Source organism: Lipotes vexillifer, unplaced genomic scaffold (assembly GCF_000442215.2).
Source record: "Lipotes vexillifer unplaced genomic scaffold, Lipotes_vexillifer_v1.1 scaffold22, whole genome shotgun sequence".
NCBI classification, from domain to species: Eukaryota; Metazoa; Chordata; class Mammalia; order Artiodactyla; family Lipotidae; genus Lipotes; species Lipotes vexillifer.
In genome coordinates this window covers 1,272,564-1,300,144 of record NW_006779050.1, presented here as the reverse complement: position 1 = coordinate 1,300,144, position 27,581 = coordinate 1,272,564, and the positions used below count along the sequence as shown (strand labels likewise).

The window sequence follows — 27,581 nt, the reverse complement described above, 5'->3', positions numbered from 1 at the left end:
CAAAATATCTGAATATGGCTCTCCTTTTCACCATTCCAAATGCTAGTGAATTACACATGGATAGACTCTGTAAAAAGAACTTAATACTGTCCTATGGAATGTATCCAACTAACAAATACAATATGCGAAAATATAACATTCATGTAATTAAAATTTTTTCCTTTGAAAGAGATAAGCTATTTCCTTTAGTATATTAAAGAGGCTAGAAAAAAAAAGTGAATTATGGTTGTTTTCCTCAATTCCAAATTACGAAACCTAAGAGTTAAACAAATTATTGACCATGTATTTTCTCCCATGATTATGCAGCCCTTAGGATCATTACAACAAAACCCCTTATTATTGCATCTTCAATAGACATTCAGGCTTAGACGAGACATGCTGGACTCAACGTTTCCCTCCACAGCCTGGGCTCTACTCTGGGAATGGGTCATGAAGAAATTCAAATACCAAAAAATGCATAAACAGATAATACATCTCAAAAAATTAGTAGCAAAATGCAAATTATCTTTTAATTGAGTGCAGAACAGATGTGTTCTTTTCTAACATGAACCCAAGAAGAGCTAACATTAGTACCTAAACGTCACCTATGTTTTGCATTTGCATTACCTTTACACAGAGTCCCCACAGTAGTTACTACTGTTACTCGCATTATACAGATAAGGAAATGGAGGATTAAAATACTTAAAGTGGCTTGCTTAAGGTCCCACAGCCATTAAGCGGTGGAGCTGGGATTCAAGTACAGGCAATCTAACTGATCAGCTTTAAACACTGCATTATATGTACATGTATATCCATATATATACACTCACACACAGGGGAATATGCCTGACAATTTACCTAGCATGTACATTTCTACATAAGAGGAGCTTAGGGACGGCAATCTAGGTGGAAGAAGGGATTAGAGGTTCCATCTTGAAGAATGCTTTTACTTGGCATAGGTGTTTATTTGGGGCAGTTGCTGGAGGCAGTTTATTAGGATATTGCTGGAGATTATGGAGGCTAGCCCACCCTCACACCCCCACCCCCCAACCCCTTGGAGCTTCTACTGCCTGTGTGACAGTAAACGCCCTGAGCTCAGAATTTAGGGCTGGGATGACAGGTTCTCCCACCTGGGCCAGAGCAGAGCTTGCTAGGGCATGGTACCTATGTGCTGCATGTACACTCTGCCCCATTTTCCTCCTCTGTCTTCTTTCCTTCCTTGCATGTAAACGTGAAGACACTTATAACAACATCTGCTAAGTAGCCTGGAAGGATGACAAAACGGGATTAAGGATAGGAAATGGAAGAGGGAGACTGGAGTAGAAATGCAAGCCGAACCCAGCCTGAAGGAGAGTCAGAGGACAAAGGCCTAAAAATACTGACTGCAATTCTCGACCACAGCTTAATTATAAGAAACTAGAAAGAATCTTCACTTCTCGTCTCAAGGCCTACAGCACACCCTTGCAAGCTTCAACGTACAATAAAGTACATTCACGAAAGAGCTCCAAAAAAATGCAAGTCTTTTAGATTTGTGGAAATGGCTCTACCACTTTTCTGCTCATTAACTCTGTACTAGGAAATAAAAGTTGCAACCCGCAGTGTGTGGTTGTTTTCCATTTGAGTTTATTTAGTTTTCAAAACAGTGAGTCATCTGAACCATGCAAATGAAAGCTATGATGATTTTACTCAAGTGATTAACTACAGTTTATACATAGAACAAGTTTCTTTAAATAGCAGGGCATCCAGTTCTATAAAAGCCAAACTATCTTTTTCTCCCTTAAAATCTGGAGACTTATTATCCAGCAAGGGGCAAATCAGGCTCCACAGTGGTTGTGGAGGTGGATGCGCGTGGCTCCCTGGGCAGAAGCTCAGGTACACTACCAGTGAGGAAGGTAAAAAGAAACCAAGGGAAGGGTAAAAGTATAATCTGTGCTGCCATTTTATGAAAGACCTTTAGGGAAGCTAATGAAGGAACTGTATCTTGGATAATTTCAGAAATGTTTACAGCTGTAAAATTAGTGAGCAAACAGGTTCACTTTTCTATAAGAATATCTAAAAATACAAGCCTTTTAAACTCTAACTTGGGTTCATAAAAATACATACTGGCTCATATATCAAAATGCTGGCCCAACTGCTTCAGATAGATAGTTAATCTCCAAAAATATCTGCCATTACCCACAAGAAACAAAGGAAAAACACAGATTTCTTACCTCAAAAAGAATTCATGGGGGCTTTCCAGCTCTCCTTAATAATTTGGCTTGGGGAAAGAATACACACTGTAGAGATCTGCCTTACTTTTCATATAAATCAATGGCTTTCAATAAACATTAAGGAAAACCTCTCCTCAATTTATATTCAAAATATCAAGGGATTACTGAAACCCCTAATTTGCTGTTAAAGTCTGTGGCAAGTGTTATACCTTGAGTGAAATGCAATCTAATTCCTATGTGGTTATATTTAAAAAAGGGTCGGGGGGTGGGGGGTGGCGGGGAGAAGCAACGTTATTAAAGCCAATGCTCCAGGCAGCCCTGGAGCAGACTGGATCCAGTTTGAAAAGAACTGGCAACCCCAAAACTTTTTGATAAGATAAAAATTCATTGATGTTGGCTCACACGAGGCCCACTTCAACCCTGCACTTGTCCTCCGAGTTTCCTTGGCATATCTGCTCCTTTCCTCTATGTGCTTTAGCATAACTTTATTTTTCTCTTTTATCTTTCGATAACTGCACCCAGGGACCGGAGGGGATTGATTTTTTTTGTTTTGACTTATTGTTTGAAGATCTGTAACTCAAAGCAGCTCTCACGCCTCTGATGTCTAAGCTGGAGCGGCATAAAAGGTAAACCCGGGCCTGGGTAGCAAGCTGAGCAGCAGCAATACCATTTTATAATCAGCCATCTAGGTTTTCATCTTATTTTGCCTTCCCTCCCACCCCCTTTAGCTGGGCTAGCTGGCAAAGTGTGAGGTTACTCCTAGCCTTTGTTAGGTGACAAGAGCAAGTTAAAATAAAAATAAGTGCCTCGACATCTTTGCGTGCCAGAGCTCTGAGACTAAATATACTTACAGCAAAAAGTTATTTCCTACCTAGAAAAAAGGCCGTGCTTTTATTCACAATGAAAGGAAACTTCAACGCATTTCAGAAGGTTGCTTTAGAAAAATAACATGTGAAAACAAGGGACGACAGAACGACTGACAAAATCATTTTCCCAAAGGGCTTAAGATGAAGAAACGTAAGGCTTTTTTGAGGCAGATTAACAAATTCAAACCAAAAAATGTTACTCTTGAACCGGAAGATGTTTAAAGACAGACTCACATATGTTAGGTCAGAAACTTAGCTGTGTTTTCAGAGTTTGGTGTCAGCAGTATAAATTCCAAATTAGCAAATATAATAACCCAAAGTTCTCTTTCTCTCTTCCAGTCTAATTCTCAAATTATTAGGATTATTTCTGCCTTAATTAAGCTAACTTCACATTCACACGCTAGTAATACATACACATAAATACCCACAAGAGTATCTAAGGGTCTGTTCCCTGAAGTTGTTCAGCTTGCTGAAATATGGTTACATATGCAAACATTACCTCCCAATTGTAACCTCATTTTCTGCTCTGCTGGACAGCGTGACCAGCATTTGTCATCGTGCCTCCCCCGCCCGCCACGTCATTCGTATGTCTGTAATTGTCATCGAGATGTGGCATGTCAGCAGGACTCCAGTGTTCTCTGTACCCTGTCTCCACAGTCACTCAGGTAACAAACCCGTAATCTCGTCCTGTTTTCATGATGGTTGAATTACACATAATTGTTTCTGCACAGTGATTGATTTCTGCCTGAATAGAGACCTCTGCCTTTTTTCAATGCAAGCGAGTGGCAGCCAAGTCTCTCCATCTAGGAGGAGGCAGCAGCCTTTGAAGAGATCAAAGCCAAGGCCGCAAGCAGTTGTGCGCCCTGGGAATATGGAAAGCCTTTATGCTCTCAACCCCATTTCCAGCATCATGTTGGACTGCAGCTGCATTACATTCTGCCAGCATTCTTAATGCTTTTAGTATTGACTCTGACATCACCAATAGCTGTTTTAAAGTAACAAAAGCCGAAAGATGACTTATTTTCACAACTCTGTAATTGGAACATGCAAAGATGGGGGTGGGGAATCAAGAATGAAGGGGAGGGAAGTACATTTGCTTTTAATTTAAAGCAGCACAAAAGAAAGCCCAGCCAAAGAAAAAAAATTATATAAGTTTTCACAAATGAAAAACATGTTTTTCATATGGAAAAACCAGCAGGGGCATTTTTATAACTCAGACCACACAAAATGAACCGATGGCTAAATACACGCTTTTTCAAGCCTGAAGGGTAAAATGAAAACGATGGGGTAAGTGACTCCCAATTGGGAAAGGGACTTTAACATGCACTGGGTCTGAAGACACCTGATGCAAGGTGAACCTTGCAGCTCAAGAACTGCCCCCTCCCCACTCCTTTTTCTATTAAGGAGAGCTGAAATTTGCATCTGTAATACATCACAGGTTCACTCGGGAAATTGTAAATGCGTAATTCCTTACTAATAAGAGAAGAAAAACAGGAAAGTCAGAGGAGCTTTTCAGTTCTGGCTCCAGATACACAGACGCACAGTCTGCCATGATTACACCTTGGCATCTGAATCAAAACCGGAAGCCACCAAACAGCAGAAAAATTCTTAAGGATACGATAACCAAAACATATCAACATTAGTATCCTACTCTTTCTTAAAATCGCAAATAAGAGTGAAGGTATTTCTGACTTTTTAAAAATTAAGGCATTTTGGACACTTTTATTAAGCACACTGTGTAAATAATCCATTACTGCATTTAAAATCAACACAGAAAACAAGCAGGTCAACCATAAATCATTATACTGTATCTCCAGGGTTACGTATAGTGCTATCTATGTCCAGTAATCTCTACTCCCTAGCTACCAGAAAACCCTCTCATATTCCAATTCCAATACTTAAATTTCTGCTTTTGAAAATATCTGCCCCAATTAATATATGTAGCTTTATAAAGAGGCTCCAAATGTAATATAGGACAAGACTTTAGGGCAGAAAAAGTGGAAAAGCAGAACTTTTTAAGAACTTACAGAATTGAATGCATCCCATTTATTAAAGCCCCCTTTTCAAAAAGATTTAATATCGTTAATGTAGCTATTAATCAATGAACCATAAGTCTTTTACTTTTTCAAGTCTACGAAGTTCTAAAACTTACTGACATCGAAGAAATGCATCCTTTCCCTCTGTACAAAATCTTAGTTTTGAAACACCAAGTAACTGGTGAACAAAAGCTGCCTTTGTGCTTCTGACAGGATTTTGAATCAACAGGCCTGGCTGTAAGGTCCCCAATTGTAAATTTTCTCTGAAAAATTTGTCTGAAACTCTGCTAACTGGAAAGTTCTACCTCAGTTTACTGGGTTACAGTTTTGATGCTTGTTTTATTTGGGGTTTATTTTTTGGTTTTGTTTTGGAAAAAGGAGTGCAAACGCCATGAATTTAGAATTGCAACAACAAAATTCAGCAAGGAAATATGAATAACAACATTTCAAAGTCTAGATCTTTTTCTCTTGGAAAAATGCTGTCTTGCCTGAATTTTACCATTTTCAGAAATTGCCAGAAATAAGTTCCAGTTATTTTCTCTGTGTTGCATTCCTAATAAGCTTATCACATTTTCTGTACCCCAAGGCCCCAATCTAATTTCAGATTATCAGGCAAAACCCATTTCTTTATGATTCTATCATTATCGCTCTCCAGCAAAGTAACAAGCAAAATGGCCACTGGGAGCATCCCCTGCTTCTCACTCACACCTGAGGGACAGTCATTACAGGCTAACTGAACCCAGGCCCCCGCTCACAACCAAGCGTCCCACTCTTCCTAGACTCCTTCTGTTGAGTCCAATACTCTTCAAGGCTCTCTTCAGAGAAACCTGAATTTAGAATTTTAGTCACCTGGACAGGATGTGAAGTGATACAGCACCCTTTGCTCAGCCACCAGCCTTGAGAGCAACACCACGGCGGCTAAGCAGAGACACGCTGAAAGCACAGGGACTCTCAGGTGCCGCGGGCTCACCGACTCCTAAGACTGCCCCTCAGCAAAAATTGCCATAATTGAGAATTGAGGTGACAACACTGTAATAATACACAGGAGACTCGTTATATGGCATAATCTATACGCTGGCCTATTTATTTTTCCCTTCAGGAAGGACTATAATCTCTTGGAGGACCTGGAGGGCTTGCATGCTGCTGACTGAAAAGAAAATACAACTGCCTCCAAGGTGAAGGGTGGGCGAGGCAAGGCGGGTGAAGCACAGGACCAACAGGCACAGCCCACGCCTGGGGTCGCTCCAGGTGAGGCATTTTCATCGCTTCATACAAGTGTTTCTCCTTAAAACCTTTAAAGAATCAGACTCCATGCTTCTCCTTTAGTAAACCATTCTAATGTTTATTAATCCCTCCCTCTGAAGTAATTCTTCCAACCTCAATTCTTTCAACAATTTAAGCCCGTTTTCTTTGGATATTCCTTCAGCGAAGAACAAAGCTGGTCACAAACTCATTTCTGAAGAAACAGTCTTACACTTAGGGATGATTTCAAACTGCTCTTCTGCCTTGTCCAAGCCAGATGACCAGCTTCTTATCAGGCAGGTCCCTCTGGGGGCATCGACAGCCACAAGAATATGTCAAGATTTGGATGGTGTCCAATTTCCAATGTGCTCGTGAAAGACTGAGAACTGTCTCAGATAGCAGAGGGCTTTCTTTTCAAGCGGTTTCATCACTTGCACACACACTGTACAGTTTTGGTTGAAAATAGCAAACAGCCCAGCGCAGACATCTAATCTAGGGGAAGGAAGGCAGCAGAATTCCCACACAGCTGCTGGAGGGCAGGGCCACAAGAAGGGCACACAGGAGATACCGCAAGGTCGGCATGAAGCGCAACCTCCGATGATGTAACTTAGCTGGGCCATAGCAGGGTCACACATGGCCTCAGCCAACAGCCCAGCATGCAGCAAACCCAGGTGACTCTGAGCCATCTCAAGTAACCTACACGCAAAGAACCTACTTAACCGGACAAAAAGAGGAGTATTTTCACGAGTGTTGCAGAATCTGCTGGTCTCATAAAAAGACCCTCACAGGAAACACACAGCAGCCAGCTTGTCAGAAGTATCTTATTGGATCAAATAGGAATACAGCTTCCCTTTACTTTCTCCATCAATCAAGAGCAGTGGGCTATAATGTAGTACAGGAAGAGTACATAGCATCATCCGTTGGGGTGCAGGAAGAAAACATTACAATGTCCATACTTATTTTTATGTTAAATCACTTAAGCTTTGCAAAATATTTTTAATATACAGATTGTCACTGGGCAAACGCCCCCATTTACTCTGTAAGTCAGATGGGCAAGAAGGCAAGTGGATTGAAGACAATGCTAACAATAAAAACACAAGTAAAATCAAGAAAATGGCAAAGCTAACAGTTATCCTACTTCTAATAACAACTCTTTAAGAGCCTGTCTTAGAGCTGAAATCTAGGATGAGATCTGACAAGAAGCTAACTGAAATAATTAGAAATTAGTTATTTTATTTGAAATAAGAATTTGCAGCTTCCATCAATGACCATAAACAGTGCCCTAAGTGTATACTCTAATCTGAGTTATTAGATGAATGTGTAATTCAGCTATATAATTCATAAATCATTATACAATGGTCAAATGTTTTAACTGGTAGGGATCTGCAATCAAAAATATTCTCATCACTGAGTTATATATCTGAAATATCAACTGACTTTAACTTTCCTCCCTCCCAAAAAAGACTAAATCAACTCATTTTCTCACTGTACTAATGCTCATACCTACATCAGAGAGAGTATCCAGCCTCTGGAAGGTGAGATTCAGCCATGAAGAGCCAGAGGAAAAAATGAATAAAGTAGTGATAACATGCTACAACATGAATGAACCTTAAAAATACTACGCTAAGTCAAAGAAGCAAGTCACAAAGGACCACCTATTATGATTGCATTCTTACAAAATGTCCCAAACAGGGAAATCTACTGAGACCAAAAAAAAAAAAAAAAAAAAAAAAAAAATAGATTAGTGGTTGCTTAGACCTGCGGTGGTGTGGTGAGGGAACAGGGAGATGGTGGGGTGACAGTTGAAGGGTACAGGGTTACTTTCTGAGGTGATGAAAATGTTCCAAAACTGACTGTGGCGATGATTCCTCACATCTGTGAACACGTTAAAAACCATTAAACTATACCCTTTGAATGAGTGAACCGTATGCAACATGAATTACATCTCAATAAAGCTATTTAAAAATAAGTAATCATTGAATAAATGCTAAATAAATGAATAAATTCCTCCTCTCCGATTAAAAAAAAAAAAGGCTAAGTTTCGAGAAAACCCTCCCGGACATGATCTCCCTGAGTCAAAGTACTGTGGGACTTAATCCTTGTACACAGGGCTACCCTGTGACTTTAAAACGACCAAATGCTTGCTTGTGGCAATGCAGCATCTGGATGACAACTGTGGGCAAGGAATTCTAGGAACATATCGGGGTGTGCGAAAAGGAGGAAAAGCAGAAATAGTTATGGGTTGGTTCCCTGAAGCAGACCTTTATTGGTCAGCAAGCCCACTGCATGGAACTATTCAAATTAGATGTCCAGATCTCACTTGCATGGGTTAGTCTGCAATTGGGGCGCCCGCAGAGGTTACTAATGGGCAAAGAGATGCCCTGCCTGAGCCAGGCAGAAGCAGTAATGAGTCCATTTTCTTTGCTTCTCAAACCATCAGACCTTGCTCTGCTCTTAGAGCAGAAACACTCCTTGCCAAAGCACCGAGGTCAATTCTGATGCTTTCAGTGCCGATAAAACAGCTCAATGGAAATGCACATCTCACGCAGCTCAGCAGTCTGGTGCCCAAAAGCCCAGTGACTGTGCTTCTCAGTCCCCGCAACCACTTGTTCCCACTGTGAGACAAGAACACCAACGCTCGAGGGTTAGGAACCCCTTCAGAGACAAAGAGCCAGTCAACGACTTGCCTAACTCCTTGTCAGTATTTTTTCCCCACCACGAAATTAGCAACAACAGAACTTAAAGAAAAAAATAGAAGCCTTTTAAAATTTATTTTTCCAATCCTAAGGAAAAAAAATTAATTTTTCTGCAGGCAGCCAACTATTTTCAAACTTCACATTGCATACACATCGTTGAATTCATTCATTAACTGTTTAGACAACCAACAAACATAAAATAAACACCTCAGATGTCCCTGAATTACAAACCGTTTTCTCAATTGTAGGCTAAATGTCAAATTTCTCTTGCTCCTTCCATCTTGGGAGGAAATATTTCCTTTTGAAAACTTTAATCTCTGACTGATTTCTCCAATTAGATACATGAGAACCCCTCAAAAATCTAGTTAATATGATCTTACATTATTTAAATTTGGCTTTAGCTTAGAATTATTCAGCAAGTGGTATAGAGGGCATGAAAGCAAAGATCCTCAGGCCTGTAATTCACAGATCTATCTTGATACCTATTCCAAGCAGGTAGTCATTCCCTGCTATGGATTTTGACCAAATATTTCCTATATGCGGTAACTAAGTAACATCGTTTTCAAAGCAGTCGTTTCCTGCTGTATTTCCAACTATCAGGAAAATTTTCAAACTGTGAGTAAAGAAACAGAAACAGAGAGGTAAAAGTAATTTTCCCATTGGACAGCTACCAAGTGGCTGATCCTGCATTTGGGCTGAGCCATTCAAGGTCCAGGGCATGTGTTCTTAGCCCTACATTGACATAAGCAAAAGGAAACTTGTCTACCTTCCTGAGATTCTGTTTGCCTAATTCTAATTGTGGTCAAGTCTGACAATAATTCTTAATGTGGTTAAAGAGTACACAGAGCTAATGTCTTACAAGTTAAGGTTTCTGGTGGTGATGCTAATGAAAGTGACACAGTACCAACAACTAAGCAGAGGAGGGTCTGACGCCTAGTGTTCATTCTTACCATCAGTCAACTTGGCAGCGATGTTGATAAACTCGCCCCTTTAAAATGCTTTATGATGGATGTTAACTTACTTTAAAAATAAATAAATAAAACAAAATGCTCTATAAATTACTGAATTCTTTTCTTAAATAGTCTTAGGTTACTTACTATGAGTAACTTTTAATTTTAAAAAGCGTTTATTTATTAAAACAACTTTCCTGGCCCAACCCAAACAGAACTATCTACACAAGCATTTTTAAATAACTAAACCAAATACTCTCTATCATACTTCAAATGGTCCATACTGAACTGAAAGCAGGTAAAGAAAGGTTGGCACATATGAAAACTACAACCCTCAGGAACTGCTCAATAGGCTGCACCACTGCAGGAAGACCTGCCCACTCCTGTTCCCTGGGTCCTGCTCACTCTGCGTTCAGCCGTGGGTGTCTGCACAAGTGTCTCTCCCTTCCTAAACCGTAAGCTCCTTGAGGGTGGTGACCCTGTCTTCACTGTCATGTATGTTAACAATGGGGCTCAGCACAATGACTTTCAAAATAAGTACCTTCAATGAATGTTTATGAGATGAATGATAAATCACACCTGAAATAAACATTCATTCTACCAGGAAACCTGTTTTAACCCTAAACTTGAGGGTTAATTCAGAAACTGCTACAACAACAGGTATCTTCTTCTGATAGTGAAATGAAATAAAATGTTTTTTTCCTGGTTACTGTACCATCCTACAAGAGTCAAAAGAGTATCTTCTCTTTTGAAATAAATTATAAAAAATGAGCCAAGCTAATGCTGGAAAGCATTTTCTTGTAATCAAAATGGTTAATATGCTTTATATATAAAAACCTCTTATAAATCAAGAAAGGTATGATCAAGTGATTCACATAAACATGTAAAAACACATATTTAATCTGAAATCTGCATAGACTTATTTCTCTAAACTATTTAATTCTACATAACCTAAAAAAATAGATTATAAATAAATACGCATTTTTAACAGGGTTTCATTTTAGCATTGTTTCAAACAGGTAAAAACAAAAAAATAACACCCATAATTGAGGATAAAATCAATAAACTTGAAATATTCTTATAACTGGATGGTATCCAGCCGTGACAATTGGTGATACAGACCTTTACTTATTCACATGGAAGGATGAGCAACAATATCTTTTTAATGAAAAAGTTATAATAAAATAATAACCTTATGAACCAACTTATAAAAGTACTTGTATTATAGGTACAGTGGAGAAAGAACATCTTAAAAAAATATATAAATGAAACCATTATATCTGAGTGATAGAAATACAGGCGGTTTTATTTTTTTCTTTTCTTTAATGAGTTTTCCCCTGACTCTTTAAAAACAATATTACTTTAAAACAACAACAAAAATTTCCTTTCGAGAGAAAGAAGATTGTTTCTAATAATTATTTTCTTAACAATAAAAGTTTCTTCATTTTTTTAAGGAAACCCACTGTTGCAACTTCTCAGGAATGATCACAATTCCAGTTAACCCTAAACTAATTTCTTTTACTTAACCTAACATCATGATACCACAAAAGTCACCACAAACAGCTCCTAGAAACGAAGCACAAACCACATTTTAATTGCTTATTGTGCAAAGAACACTCTTTGGCAGCAGATTTTTGCCTGTAAATACTCAGTTCTTATGGAAAAAGGAGGCAACGTCACTCACCAAAGTGATTCCAAGATTTACAAAACCTTTGGCCACACAGCTGTTTGATTAAGCTATTTAGTCCTTAAGACTTGAGGACACTGGGACCCTAGAAGTGAGCAATAGGAATTGCTATACAAATCAGACATTTATCACCTAAGAAACAAATATTTCCTGGGAATTTTCAAGAACACATTAAGCAATCACATGGTTGTGTGCTGAATGAACCAGAAGACAAATTTCAAGTATTCTCAGAGCTTGCTAATCAAGCCACCACTAAAGCTGAACCGTTTACATTGTTTAATAAAACACAAGCATAACAGACACTTTTAATCCTCAGAGTGATTTATCGACATTGACTAAGGATTATTCTTTAGGGGGGGACTAGTTTATAAAATGGGTCCCAGTTCCTAAATCAAGGCTGTCTGACTTTGAATCCAAGTTCTACCACTTACTAAGCTTTGGAACTACAGCAATCAATATAACCTCTCTGTGCCTCAGTTTCTTGAATGGAAAGACGGGAAGACTAGGTAGTGTTCACTTCATAGTGTTACACTGAGTATTTAATAAGAAAAATGCAGGTAAAGTGAACTCATTAAATATTACATGCTAGTATATTAATACTATTCCTCTCCTCACCTATAGGCAATATGCAGTTCTGTTTTTCATAACCACACAGAGGCTTCTAATCAAGGTCCAGGCAGCTCCAGAGGTGATTTTGTGAGGCACAAAAAATTAAATAAATTAGATAAGTTATGGACCAAAATGATGTCCATAATGTAAAATGTTTGGTTGCAGATACTGGTTAATTTTTTGTTTTCTTAACATAACAGAGAAAACACAGGATAGTCCTTAAGCCAAACTCATGTATGTCTGTCCTAAAACGTGCTCCTCTTTCTAAATTCATTATTTCCACTAATACTGCCCCCTCATCATCAGGCTAGTACTTGCACCATCTTTTTTGCATCTCCCCCGATTTCCCCTCACTTCGCTGCATCTAACTTGTTGCCTTTGAACTCTGTGTTCTCTATTAGCACCATAGCTATTACTACCAAACATAATGTTAAAGACATCTATAATTCCATATACTATTTTATTTTATGCTTGCAAATACCATATCGATTAAGAATCATTTACACCTTCCTGATGAGAAATTCACTGATTCAGCAATCATCTAGCATCTTCTGAGTACCAGTGGCAGTGATAGCAATGAAAACTGAAGTTGCAGAAAGCACCCTGCAGTGAGAGTCAAGGCCTGGTCCAAGAATGGTACCACTACTTACTAGCTGTATATCCTGGCAAATTAACTACTTTATCTGACCAAGCATTTCTTGGTCTGGTCTTACAGTGGTCCTTAACCACTTCCATGGCCCCTATGCCTCAGGTGCTCAACCCTCCTTATGCCTCAGTCTTCTCATCTGTAAAATGGGGATACTGGGGATATCACTGGGTTACTGTGAGGATTAAATGAGCTAATATATATAAAGTGCTCAGAACAGGTCCTGGCACTTAACTAAATACTCAAAACTGATAGCTAATTCTATCCCATGGATTATACTTAATGCTCAGATAATTTCTAAGCTCAATTTCAGGTCTGTGATTCTGTGTTAGCTTATATTTTATTAAAGTGTCTCCATTTAAATATAGATTGATATCTGGTGTTACCGCCCTACATTAACAAATTTTAAAAATTTCTGCTCTATTTATTCCACAAATATCCGTGGAGTAACCTGCTCTATGCCAGGTAGTATAACAGGTTGTGAGCAACAGAGATGAGTAAGACAAGCTCCTTATCCTAAAGAAACTAACAGTGAGACAGACAGACACGGAGACAACCAGTGATTATAAGACGTGGTAACCGTTATGAAGGAGGTCCTGTGGGAACCCACAGGAGAGAGCACTTAGTCTTAACTGGTGGTGCAATCAGGAGAACTTCATGAGGTACCATTTAGGCCGGATCTTTCAGGATGAACAAGACTGTGCTGGCAGGGAAGAGGGAGCAGGGCATTTCAGGGAGACCAAGCTGTAATAACCTGAAGACAGGGATTTGGGAAAGCATTTAGGATGCAGGTCTGGAAATGTCACTGAATCGAAAGCTGCAGGGTCTGGTGGTAAGGAGGCAAGGCTTGCAAGGTGGATGATTCCAGATTGCATAAAGCTTTGAAAATAATGCCAAAGAATGTGGGTTTCATTCTGTAGTCAGTGGAGGAGGGAAACCCCCTGAGGTCTGACTAGAAGTGAACAGAGTGCCAGTGGGGTCTCCATGAGGCATATAGCGCTGAACTGGGCTGAGTGGCGAGAAAGTAAGCTTTGGGGCCAAAGTGCCTGACTGCTTTCTAGGTGTGCGAGTCACTTGGGATATCTAAGCCCAAGTGAATTAAATTATTGAATGTCTACTTGATCAGTGTTTTTTCAAACCTTACTGTAGGTAAGAATTGCTCAAGTACCTGGTTCAAAGTGTACGTGTTATGTCCTGCTTGCCGCTTCTGGTTCAGGACATTTGCATAAGGGCCTACATATTTGCCTTTTTAATAAGAACACCAGTAAATTCGGATGCAGTTGGTCCGCCTTCCACAGACACTACTACTAATGCAGAGTGCTGGGTACTTTCCTAAGTAGACGAGGTGGCAGTCTATGTTGCAGGTGAAGAAATCAAGGTCCAGAGAGGAGGTAGCTGGCTGCAGCCGGTCACTAGCAGACCCCGACATCTAGATCTTCAGACCCCAAACGCAGTGCTCTGCTGTAGCTCCCGTCGTGTACGCACGCGTCTCACCACCGTCCCAGCTCACGGTCTGATCAGGGATTATGACTAAGGAGATAAACACACTCTCCTTCGCCCCTCCTCCCTAGCCTGGCCAATAAAGTAGGAACTTCTGCTCTCTTGGCAGCGGCTGCAGCCTTTGTCTCTCCCACCCCCTCAACTCACTTTCCACAAAGGAAAGCGACTCATCTCTGGTGATCTGGAGAAAGAACTGGGCAAGGACGGACTGACCCTTTGCTCTCCCTCTTGGGGGCAGCTTGCCCGAGCGTGGGTTTGTTCTCGTCTCCAGTTCTATAGGAGGTAAGCTCCCTGCCCCTGTTAGGGAGGCCTGTGACTTAGTGGTGTGTTCCATCTGGGGAAGTCAAAGGAAGTCCAGATTCGTGTCATGGTTCAAGCCACGTCCTCCAATCCAGCCTTATTAATAATGAAGCTGACATTCTGCTCCCCGTCTGTCCAGCTTCTTGTCTATCGCTGGACTGACTCTTGACTAGGAGAAGGCATGACACCAACCATAACCAAATACGAATGTAGTCAAGTGATACTTCTAAATACTGACTTCAAACAAATGTTTTTTAAGGTTAAATTGCAATGTTGGGTTAACCCCAAATTAAAAAGGTGCATTCATTGCCTTTGACTCTACAATTCCACTTCTAGCAATTCATTCCAAAGAAACAGAATTTGTGCAAAGACGTAGTTGGAAAATATGCATTGCATCACAATGTTGCTTAAGATAGAGGAAAAAAAAGTGACACCACCTAAATGTCTTACCAACAAAACTAAATAAATTAATTAGGCATTAAAAATGATGTTACAGAAGATATCCACTGTATACTGGTGGGAAAAAAGCAAGTACAAAATGGTATATTATGTTTCCATTACCATGAATGTATAACATATACTTACGTGTGTTTATGTGTATTTCTAAATGTGCACAGGAAGAGGTCTAAAACGCTGCATGGTGAGTTTTGAGAGTGATCATCTCTGACGGCAGGATCCTAAGAATTTAATATTTGCTATTCCTTTTGCTCACCTGAGTTTTCTAGTGTATTGCTTTTTAAATGAAAGTATTTTCTTTTAATTTTCATAAAAAATAGCTAAGCATTACTGAAAAGAAGTTGCCAACAAAATCTTCAAAATAATAATTTTTTGCTTTACATTTAATCAACATTATGATTCATTTAATAAGTGTTTTATGTTCTAAAAGGCATATATGGTTATTTTTTATGAAAATAAACAAGTCTTCAGACCTTAAGAAGGGAAGGGCAGTGACTCTATCACTTACTAAATTGAAGCAGGTTACTGCTGCCCCTGAGGATGGGCCCTTATTTTCAGCATGGAGATGACTACACCCAACCACAGTTTCCATTCGCGTAAATTGCCTAGCACAGCACCTGGCACATGATAGTAGTTAAAAAAGAAAAAAAAAAAAGTTAATCGTTTTCCCTTTCAAAAGAATTTCTTGAGTTTTAATTTTAAACTTTTAACATATACCAAAAAAAAAGAGTAAAAACCAATTCAAGCAATGTCTGGGAGACTTGATTCTTTTCCTAACCCTGCCAGATACTTAACTGGTTAGCCCATTTGTAGTAAACGGTAAACATTTTTTACTTTGGTACTCCTGGTTTTGTTTCAGACTTTAAAAAATCTTAAGTGTTGGGGTCTAAGACAATGTTTAACACACTTGAAATAAGACCACAATACCTTTTTCCTTTGGTCCAAGTCACATGAACTAGTGTGCCAAGATGATACGTGCTCATCATTATTACAAGGTGTAATACATGATGTTTAAAACTGAAGAAGCCTACCAAGAAAGCTAACTCCACACTGAAATATATTTAACATTCACTGAGTTTTATTGAAAGAAAAAGAAAAGTCTTGAAAGGATGAAAGCTATAATTTTCCAACGAGACTAGAAAAACACTGATTTCTCCCTGCTGCCTGGCCAACATATCCCCCCTTGGACCTGATGTTTTTTAGATGCCACGAAAGCTCGAAAGACTTAAGGCAGAAAAAATTTTCAAGGGGGAAAAAAATAAGTCTCCTGTCATCCTCTACATTCACGAGGCTCTTAAATCTCCTCTCTATATAATGTTTGCAGTGAGGAAAAGAAACCCAGCTCCTAAAGGTTTAAGGAAAAAAAGGTTTCCTAAATAAAAATCAATTATTACCCCCATTCCAAGGAGTTAAAGAGTTATCTGTCAATTTCATATCAAATGTTAGAAGGATATGAGATTTTAAAACAAATCTTAAATTTAGAAATCCATTCCCTCACACATCTCATTCCCTTAGTAGAAGAAAATCAGGTGCTCTCCTAACAACTGCGAGGGAAAAAAGAGCCCAAGAAAGCTGTCTCTGTAAAGAATATAATGACAATTCCCAAAACTTTTATTTATGCTAATATTTTCTAAAAGTTAATGTAAGGCCTTGACCCAGTGTCCAATTTCCAGGCCTGCATGGTGCCATGGTAAGAACCAAAAATGTCTCCCCTTTCTCAGGAGCTTCTTGGATACAGTCAAACACCCCTTGTGGCAGAATTCCTACCAGGTGGGCACGAGGGCTTACACCATCTGAGGCTTGTGCTTTGCTCCCATAGCTAAAAAACCGAATGCTTTCACAGGCTTTGTGTCATCTGAATTGTACATCCACCATACAAGGTAGGCAACCGGATATTAATATGCCTCACAATAGACAAGGAAACAAACTCTGATAGAGGTCAAATACCTTCCCAAGGCTTTGGGGGAGAGTGATGGACGTGGGTCTAGACCCCAGACCTTTTGATATCTTGCCTAGGACTTCCCTTCTCCACAGGCTCAGCCTTCACAGGAGGATCTCTACCTCTGCCTGATACAGACTCAAAAGTTTTGCTCTCCACATTGCTGAAGAACATAATCAATTTACAACACTCACTGGCCTAGAAGAGTCAGCGCTGATGCTACCATACGTATTTAAAAAGAACATGCAGAATTTTTTAATATCTCAAAATGCCTCAAGTGTTACTGAAAAAAGAAATGTCCTTTCTATCCGGGAAAGAATAAAAATGAATTGAGAAGCATTAACCGTACGATACAGAAACATAATTGAAGATGGTTTTCTTCATTACTTTATTTCCATCTCAAGCACCCTTCTGAAAAAAAGCGTTTCTATCACCCCTTCCTCTTCAATCAGGTTTCTAGGACATAAGTAAAAGATAAGTACTTCTTATGATCAGTCCTCAAATGAGGATCAAATCCCATTCTTTTTCACTCTAGCAGCGAGCTCTCCAGCTGACTGTTTTCAGCTGTTACTTGGAAACAACATTCTGAAGGACTCTGACTTCCTCATTAAAGACAATGGTCTAATGCTCTTTTTTTTTCCCACTGAAGCAACAAATCAGAGAAAAAGTAAAATAATAAAATACTAAGGATTTTTTTAGCAGACACTTTCAGATTTTGCTTTTCATATAGCGTTTGGTTGAATAAAGACAGATCCTTTGGAAATATCCCCCAAAATACATGAAAAATTTCTACAACATTATTTATTCAGCAAATCTACTGAAGTGTCTATCCCGTGCTAGGCTACTCAAAACATATAACTCTCTCGTAATTCATCAGTCGTCTCCGATCAACTGATCAACTATCATTCACAGTTAATAGGCTTTACTGCAAAAGTTTTCAGGATTGAAAAAAAAATAAAAGGATTTATAAAAATATTTTTGTGTCAGCTTTTAACAGTTTTGGCAACTGTTTCATTCAGAAACTGACAATAATAAGAGAAAATTAAAACTACACTAGAGCCATTCCCCTTTTTATATTATCGTACCTTCCCTTTGTCCACCCCTCATTCAACCTTTCTCTATATTGAGTAAAGTAGTAACAGGCTTCCTTTTTAAAGTGAACATAACATCAACAGTAAATTACTATGACTAAGATCAAAACTTGATTCTGCAGAACTGTCACCAAGTTCCATACAGTATTATTCATGGGCATAGCTAGCAACAATGGTCAATAATCAAAAGGTGTTTTTAGAGTCTACTTGCCCCCGGTTAGCTGCAAAAAATACAATACATTTCTAGACCCTCTGTGATGCAACATCTCTGCCAGTCATATTTCTCCTACAGACGGGGGAAAGAGGACAGGTAACCTAAAGTCTTGTTCGTGCTGTAATGCCCTTGCAGTTTTCCCTGTACGGATTGAAGGCAAGCAAGTAACATTCTTCAGTGAGCTTTATACTGATCTACATATAGCAAGTGGATAATTTCAGCAGGCTTAGAGATTTGGCTAGAATGGGTATTGTGTATAAATGTACTGCTTTACAGAGACTTTACAGTCCTCTGAACAGCCTCTGATAATAGTCTGCAAATAGTCGCAGCTAGATTGGCTAGATTATCAGAATCTGGGAGTTAGCAATCCCTGTTCCCTATCCATCCTCTGCTCAACTCCTGACTCTCCTTTTTGGTGCATTCAATTTCTCCCCTTGCTCATATTTGTTGTTCGTCTCTAGGGCATTTTCGGGCTTTGTGCCTCCAAATCTTATAGACTGATCATTTATATGCTTAAAGTGACTTCAAAGCTTATAGCAGAGTCTACAGTTCCTATATGAAATTCACGAGGTCACAATTAATACTTAAAAAGTGATCACCAATCTAAAATATATTTTAAAAATTATGTAAATAAAGTCCAATGGCTGCCTTTTCCAAATGAGTAAGGACCTGCTGTGACAGTACAAAGCAGTACTAAGTACCCTTGATTGCTACAGTATTAGCTTTCTATAGACTGCCTCAGTTTGGCATAATGACTTAAGTAATAACTTTAAAGATACAAATTTTAAATGAATACCCTCTTTTGAAAAAACTTCAGTCCCATGACAGTGGCACCTATATAATGCTGAGCTCTACCTTTGCCTGGGAATAAAACATATGAGCTTTTCTGCTGGCCCATGGACAGTGCTGGCACATTTTCTCTTTAAACTTCAAATTTATCTTGAAATCACAGGGAAACCAGTTTTATAAAATTCCGATTTTGTCTATAATATGTAAACAAGGAACAAGGGGAGTCAGAGAGGAATGGAATGATCTAATTGCTTAAAAAAATGTCAGTCACATAAACCACAAACAGTTCTGCCTAGAGAACTACCAGGATTAGTGAAAAACAAAACTAGACTCAAAAAGTTGCAAAAATTTCTCAGTTGATACTGTGGAAGAACCCTTGTGAGGTAACAAGTTCAAGTCCAGATAGACCCATTCATGAGACCCTTACTCTGTCCTGTTGGAATTACACGAGTCAGTCTGCAAGACAGAAATGGATCAAAATAGTTGGGTTGATGAGAGCCAAGTCCAGGACCTGTAAGAGGGCAGGGGAAGGGGGTATTTCAAAGAGCAAGATTTTCTGCAGGTTGGCTTAATGGTCTTGTTTTAGTGAAACTGGGTTGTTCTCATACCTTCATGAATGAACAAGAAATTTCTAGGGTCATTTCAGAAAAATCTATCGACTAAGGATCACACTTCTGCAGTACCAGTCATGCAAGGGCAATATTAGCTCCTGAAAGGTCACATGTAGCATGGGCTCCCAGGACACTTGAATTAGCATGCCATTCGATCATAAGATTTCTAAATTATCTGAAAGGGAAATGGCAATCACTCACAGTTATTCTGACTGTGGTCCTTTCCCAACTTTGTAGCAGTACAATTAAGATGAATCAAACAAGGATTTCCCTGGCAGTCCAGTGGTCAACACTCTGCACTCCCAACTCAAGGGGTGCAGGTTCGATCCCTGGTTGGGGAAGTAAGATTCCACATGCTGTGCGGTGTGGCAAAAAATAAATAAATAAAAGATGAATCAAACAGAAGAGTTTGGGGCCCTGAGGAACTTTCCCACACATTCTCCTGACATCATATTCAGATCTGAGATAGAATATACTTTCTAAAACTTAACTTCTCCTGAACTCGAGGTAAAAGGAAAATTTAATATACTGAGCTTTAATATACTGAGCTTTAATATACTGAGCTAAGTACACAACTTAGATTAGAAAATGTAAAATCATTTATTATTAAGTCAAATGAAGTAGCTCCTTGCAGTAAAGTCAAAAAACACTTAAAATTTTTGCTCAAAACATAAGCTATAGTCTCCCTGTACCCGATTATTGTTTCTGTGATTATTTTCAAAACCAAGCAGCAGTGTGATGGACAGCTGGGTAAGTGTAAGCTTACTGATTAGACATGTCCCCCTAGTTCCTTAATTCCAGATGTGAACAATGGCAAAAATCTAATTTTAACTGTAAGCAAATACAAACATGGGTGGGGGAGGTTAAGACCAAGTTATAATAGGTAAATTGTGTTCATCAAAAATCAAAATGTTGATTCCCTTCAGGTAAAAACCATACAATAGAACTGAGTTGCTCAAAATAACAACAACAACAACAAAAAACCCTGAAACATTTTAATAGCAATGTCTACTAAAAATAAGAAAGGAAGATGAAATTCAAACACAAACATCTTCCTTTCCCACCTAAAAATCCATCCTCAGAAAGATCACAAAGACACAAACAATGCAGTCAGCAGCACTATCCTGACCAGGTGTTACTGTGGTTGGTGTGACCCGAGCTGCAACGTTTGCTGGCGCTTCCTGCGCTAAGTCTGCTGCTTTTCCCTTGAGCAGCTAAAGAGAAATGAGATGTTTCTCTTCAGAGAGAGGTGTTAAACATTTGGGTTGCATGAGGGACAAATGGAAGTTTGACACCTAAGATGAATAACCACAGTGCATGAGGCCAATGGGAACTTTCACTATGTAACGCCAGCCAAGCTCACTGTCACACAGTATTCAGGCACACAAGTGCCAGGACCCAGCGCAGGAGGCAACAAACTATTTTTTCCATTTAATACATTACCATTGGCCTCCAAGGATTTTCATAAATAAGACTCAGAGGAAGTCTTCGGAGTATGCTTTTAATAAACTCTCCAGGGCCCTTGCTCTGAAATATTTAAAAGGCTCCTGCATCCTCTCACACTCGATGAAGGCGACCACCTCAAGCCAAGGTTTACTGTGCTTTAAGAACTCATTACACCAAAAGTGTCATTATTACAGGTGCTTTCTTGCTAGGCCCAATTTATCTGAACCAAGAAGTCTTATTTAAAATTCTACGAAACACCCATTCACAAGATTTCTGGTATAGACACACCTCTAAGAATTTCTGTTGCAGAGGATGTAATTAGCCAATTAAAATTTCCCTTCAGATGGAAAAAAAGAAAAAAAGCTCGATTGGCAAAGGTGGTTCTCCTGTGTAGGTAATACTACATTTAGGTCATGGGGAAGAGCTGTGAGAGCATACATATGTCAGTGTTTGCCTGAAAAAGAGCAGACACATAATAGAATTGTTAAAATGAGCCACCAGCAGAAACATTTCTGTGCATGCCAGTTGCATCATCTGCAGTTACATGTGAACAGAAGATTCTGTGTGGGGAAGGGCTGGTCAGGGCCCTCCCTCACCCCCAGATGTTTTTCTAATCCTAACACCTGAGGGCAGCAGATACAGTAAACAAGCAGTTGTTTGTAATGCAAATCCAAGTAACAGGGCTGACATGGGACTGCTCCCAGGCAAAGCCCAAACCCAAATGGTCACCCTGCTCCTGCCTCCTGACACCCTAGATGCAAACCTATCACTGTGGATGTCAGTTGCACAAACACTCAGTCCTGCTAAGGACAGAGTTAAATAGCAAGAGGCAGAAGTGTGGTTAGGGGTGAAGAGGAGGGGCTGCCTTCCGGTTAAAGGGTTGTGGGTCTCAGACACACTAAAAACAGCTGTTAATTATTAAAAACCAGAGATTTCAACTCACTTCGGTCGAACCCTACAAGAAAAAAATTGAACATTGTCTCGTGGTTAAACCTGAAAAGCTTCTCAAATTGTGCAAACTGCAGAATATGGCAAGAAAGGTGCCTAAAATAAACGTGTTCTAAAATGTAACAGAATAAAGCAAAGCAGCAGATAGGAGGGTAAGGTAACTTTCCTGACCACACCCCTTTCCTCCACTCTACTCCCACCAACATTTATTCTGGCCACAAATCTTTCCCAAACAATGAATGACTGTTCAATTCACTGACCTCAGAATTTTAACACATACACTAACAATAAATACTTTCCATTCTAACAATTTAAAATGATTAGTATACTGAGGGGGTAGGAGAAAAGGCTAGAGAGACCTAAGGCAGAAAATGCTGGTTTAAAGAGGAAGAGAAGCTTAATTTTCAGTATTCTTAGAAATAATTTATAAATATCAATAGACTTTAATTATACTGACTTTTTAAAAATTATTGTTTTGAAAGGAGAAGTGGCTAAAGAATAAATTCCACAAATACTTATTAAGCATTAACTGTGTGCACAGCCTAAAAGTATAAGATTATTTTAGTAGCTATTTTCTATTGTTACCAAGTCAGACTATAATTTGACTTGTTGTTCTAAAAAGACTTCAGCAGATATCTTCGATTATTCCTTATCTAAAACACAGTCTCCTCCCCCTCCCCTCCAAAACATCAACAAAAGAAAAACAGCCCAACTTTAAAATAGCTGAATGTACGCATATTTAATTCAACAATATAAAGTCTCCTACAAATTTTAAGACTCAGAAGCATTTATTTGGGTGGTCTCTAAATGTTAAAAACCATATTTGCCTTTATTAGTTCATTCACTTTTTACATAAGAGATTTATATGTACCACACACACATTTCTATCATTAAATATTAGAAAAGCCTTTTAAAATGTGAAATCGCCCTTTCCTATAACAACCATCACAAGAGTTCCAAGATCTCCATTTTAGCTGCTATATGCAAATTAGAAAAATCCTATTCCCTACTTAAAAGGTCAAATATCTCTTTGGAACTTGTGGGAAAAAATTATAACTTCTAAATCACAGTGCCTGCATAAAGTGGTTATATTTCATAGATCTATCGCTTCAATAGTTGAGGGCCACAGACAATCAAGATAACCATAAATACTCTTGTTTGTTGATGACTGATTAGGAGGTATTCCTCTCTCCTACTCTGTAGTATCTCATGGCTCCCAGATTCTGTCCACTGAGGTATCAATGATAGTACTTGCCCCCAGATGTCTGTGACTGATTTTTTTTTTTTTTTTTTTTTCCACTTGGTGAAAGCACTGGGCTAATAAGGCAAAGACTACAGGTTCCATTTTATGATCCTAGATTTGACTCGCGGGAGGGCCAGTTAGACTGAAACCCTCATCCTCAACACCCAAATATACATGTTTTTCATTGGGGTTTGGGTGGTTGAGGGAGAGTGAGGCCAGAAAGAAGGTATTATATTGACGGAGCAATAAAAACCCATCACTACCTACGAAGAGATGAACCTCAGGGAGAACTCCATCACCAGCACATTTCACATTCATGTACTACAGAGGTAACCCTTTAGATGTTTTCTTACTGTATAAATGAGGTTTCCATGTTATGCATAATGTGTAAAGCAGCTATAATGCCATGGATTTTTAAAACTTGAAAGTTAACTGAACCCCAAGATAAAAAAAGAACAATTTTCATTAGAATTATCTTCAAGTGATATTTTCTTAACAATTGACAATAACGCAAAAAATAGCTCATTCCTCCCCACCCCCAAACTGATTTTAAAGAAACATTAGCTAACACAATAAAATGAGACACTGTTTTAAAAGCTGAAGTAACATTTCCAATATCCAGCTCCAAATAAGCCAAAGGAGTTCTGATTCTACATAGCTTATGGGCAATGAAAGACATACAGCACTTAGTTAATTGAAAGATTAAATCAATTTCCCTCATCAGAGTAGAAAGCACAATACTCATAAAATCATGAATTTGCTGATTTGAATTCAATGATTTCATGATAGCTCGTGATCTGTTTTTTATTATCTCAACCAATACCCCAAAAGCTAAAATTCCAAGTGCAAAACATCAAAAGTAGCAATATTGTATGTAAGGCAGCCATTCCTCATAGCAAGTCTTATTTAGCAACGACTGGTCATACATAATGAAAGCATTTCCGGTGTCTTTAAAAAAACATTTTGCCAAAATACAAATTAATTTACACTTCTGAAATAATCTGCAAATCAGCATGTTACTCACTGTTCTCGGGATGGGTGGAGAAAGAGATCCATTTGACATGTATGGGTCATTATTCATGTTGGGCATCATTATGTACCCGGAATAACTCGAGTAAGAGGGTCCCTTGTTGTAGAGTCCTCCATCTGGATGCTTTCCTGAGAGAATGCAAAGAAAAATCGAATGTGCTTTGACTTCCTTTTTATATCACTGTATTTTTCATTGAAAAGTTAATAGTACTACTACAAATCACACCTTACATAAGAGATTTGTTTACGAAGTATTATAACTGGATTATTATGCTCTATTTTAGATTGACAGTATTTATTCCCTTAAATGGCTTAGCAGTGAACCAGATGTTTTAAAAACATGTGGTTCAATTTATTGCCACTACTGACTGGTTTTTTACTGGTGTTTTTACAAAAATAAGTGTTATCCATCTAACTTAATTTGTTCTAATACTAACAAACTGGACTAAGAAATACAGACACATGAAAGAAGACACACAAAGCTGTAATATAAATATACTAGGCCATTCAGCTATACCCACACGTATATATTTATACACTTGAAGTTATGCTCCATCTTATTGGCAAACTCAAAAATTCTACCCGTGCTTCTATATTTCTGGAAAATTTCTAGATTTTACTGAGGGAGCAAGTTGTATCTGGCATGTGGGCAACTACCCAAATTTATGAAGGATTAACTACAGGAGACTTAATTTTATGTGCTACACTTACAGCACTCTGGTAAAGAAATGTGTGTGTGTTCACTGTATACATTTCTTCTCTTTAATCTGTGTAACTACTTTGTAGCTCAGAAGGAAGCCTGATATTATAGTTCTCTTCTTCCCCTAGCTGACATATTGTATACGCGAACACCTCATTCTGGTCAGGCCAATTGTAAGTAATTAAAGGAGAACAGAAATGTAGACTGTTCAACAAGGGAACCCTAAAGATTACAGATTCTTTTAAAGTCACACGGAGTTCTCCTTAAATCTTAAAATATGTGTAGAATTTTTACAGTTTTGAGCAAGCATCGGAAATGGGGAGAAAGTCTATCACGTTCCATATTGATAGTTCTTAATTTTAAGAATAACGTTTTATATTTTTACAAGTTAGATTCTTCTTTACTGAGCCATATTTAGTCTGCGCATACAGTGCCTGCCTTCTCACTATAACAAGAAACAGCAATTTCACAAATGAAAGCCCATTTGAAACTATTCTTGTTGGAAAATAAATTGGTGTAGACTGTCACTCTTTATAACAATGCAGGAAAAAATAGTCAAGATCTACAATTAGAACTTTAGGTAAAATGAGAAAACTAATTATAGACATTTCTCTTCCACAAAGAATCTGGAAGCCAACAGAAATTCAAAAGCCCGTAAATCATTCAGACAGTTTTTAAATTATGTAACTATACATTAGCGATAAGCAATAAGTTCCCTGGGTTTTCTTTCCCATTTTGTTACAACACAGGCACAGTCTTATCACATATGATTCGAGTTTCTTGGATGCAAATAAAAATAGCAAAACATACCTACATTCACAAATTGCACATGTTAAATGTTAAGGTTGGGAGAGATAGAATTAGAGTCTTACCGTCATCAGGGTGTTCTCTGGCCTTGTCGTGGTAGGAGTCCTGAGAGGTTTGTGCTTGTCTGGCCACCTAACAAGACGAATCCCCACCCCCAAAAGAAAGATCACTTTAGTTTGTGACAATAATGATATAAGTGTGTATCCACTGGTAACTCAAAAGAGGAGAATCAGGTGCAACTCAATCTACCTGTTTATTAATCTAAGAGGATAGGCTAAGGCTGAGTACTGGGAAATCTTTCTCTTTTCAACATGTGTTTTTGAAAATTATCTACCCAGGACTACCAGCTATAAATGATAATAACAACAGAAACAAACTTGCGAACAATCCATATGCTGTTCTGACCGCTGTTTACTAAAACACAACAAGGCTACTTGGATACCTAATATGACAAGAATTTGAGTTAAACGGCGGCGTTAATCGTTTTGATGGCTTCTTCAACCACTGTTTACTTCAATCAGAGCTGATTAAGCGCAGGCTGAAATATTTTGCAACTGAAAATGACATTTAACTAAAAACAAGCCCATCACTCACAAATGGAGATCTCAGGCAACTGTCCCAAACCAATCCCAGCAGGAGCTCTTCTCATAAGCTACCATGGCTGGCTCAGTGCAAGCTTACAAGAGAAAAGTAAACTGTTCTGTGGTTAAAGGGAGGAAAACTTGAAAATTGGGCTATAGACTTCTAAAAGCTAGCCCAGCTAATATCAGTTCTGGTAACCACCACCACCCACCCAGACTCAACCACCTGCAAATCAGTGGTATTACCCCTTCACTGTCTTCCTTGGGTCTGCCCCATGCCCACTTACCACTGGCAAAGATTAACAGAGCCCTAATAGGAGTTCTGGACTTCAAATGCAGCACCCTTCTCCCCAAAGCAGAAACGTTTAGAAAATGTGAAGTGCGTAGCAACTTTATTTATAGAAAAAGAAAGGATGAGGAAAGTGGGTAGAAATTTTAAAAGGCTGCTCTACAAATATGAGTTTGGCCTCGAATGTTTTGGATGTCATTTGGTTCCTCGGACATCTGTCCTCCCACTGGCCCCCTTCCCCCCATACACACATAGTCACAAATCTTTTAAGTGGAGCTGGGTGTGCCCTAGCCACCCCTAGGTTCCCCCCTAATTGGCATGCTGGGATGAAAGACTCGGGGTATGGAGAACACCCCTATGCTCTCCTTAGAACCCAGGCCCCCGGGCTTCCAAAATGCGTACTCACCCCTGCCATTGGGATAAAGAAGGCAACTCTGAGGTGTTCTTAAACTTACTGTTTAAAACCCAAAATGTCCCCGCCCCCAAAACCACACGCTTTCTTTTTGGGGGCAGAAGGATGCCATTTAAGGAAAAAGAATATACCCTCCAAATTTCTTTGGAGGGAAAAAGCGTTGGTGAAATCATATGAGTGTCAGGACTTTTCTACCGGATTTCCTCCAAAGCGTTTCCCAGTTGTTGAACAAGGGTGGCCAGTGGAGTGTCGGGTATCAGGGTCCATCCGCCCCCCTCCCCCACTTCTGAAGCTCTCCGCGAGGC

The 27,581-nt window shown here is 38.9% G+C and overlaps 1 protein-coding gene across 4 annotated transcripts in view; it reads right to left on the bottom strand.

The window, feature by feature from the left end:
• LEF1 (lymphoid enhancer binding factor 1) overlaps positions 1 to 27,581 on the bottom strand; it is a 120,586-nt gene that overhangs the window by 91,160 nt on the left and 1,845 nt on the right. For 3 of the 4 annotated variants that reach the window (XM_007452143.1, XM_007452145.1, XM_007452144.1), the window contains exons 2-3: positions 26,060 to 26,126; positions 24,483 to 24,616 (exon numbers count right to left, since the gene is read on the bottom strand). In XM_007452143.1, coding sequence (XP_007452205.1) covers positions 24,483 to 24,616; positions 26,060 to 26,126 — 201 coding nt within the window. Of the gene's footprint in view, positions 1 to 24,482; positions 24,617 to 26,059; positions 26,127 to 27,270 lie in introns of all 4 variants that reach the window. The other variant, XM_007452146.1, reaches the window with a different exon arrangement.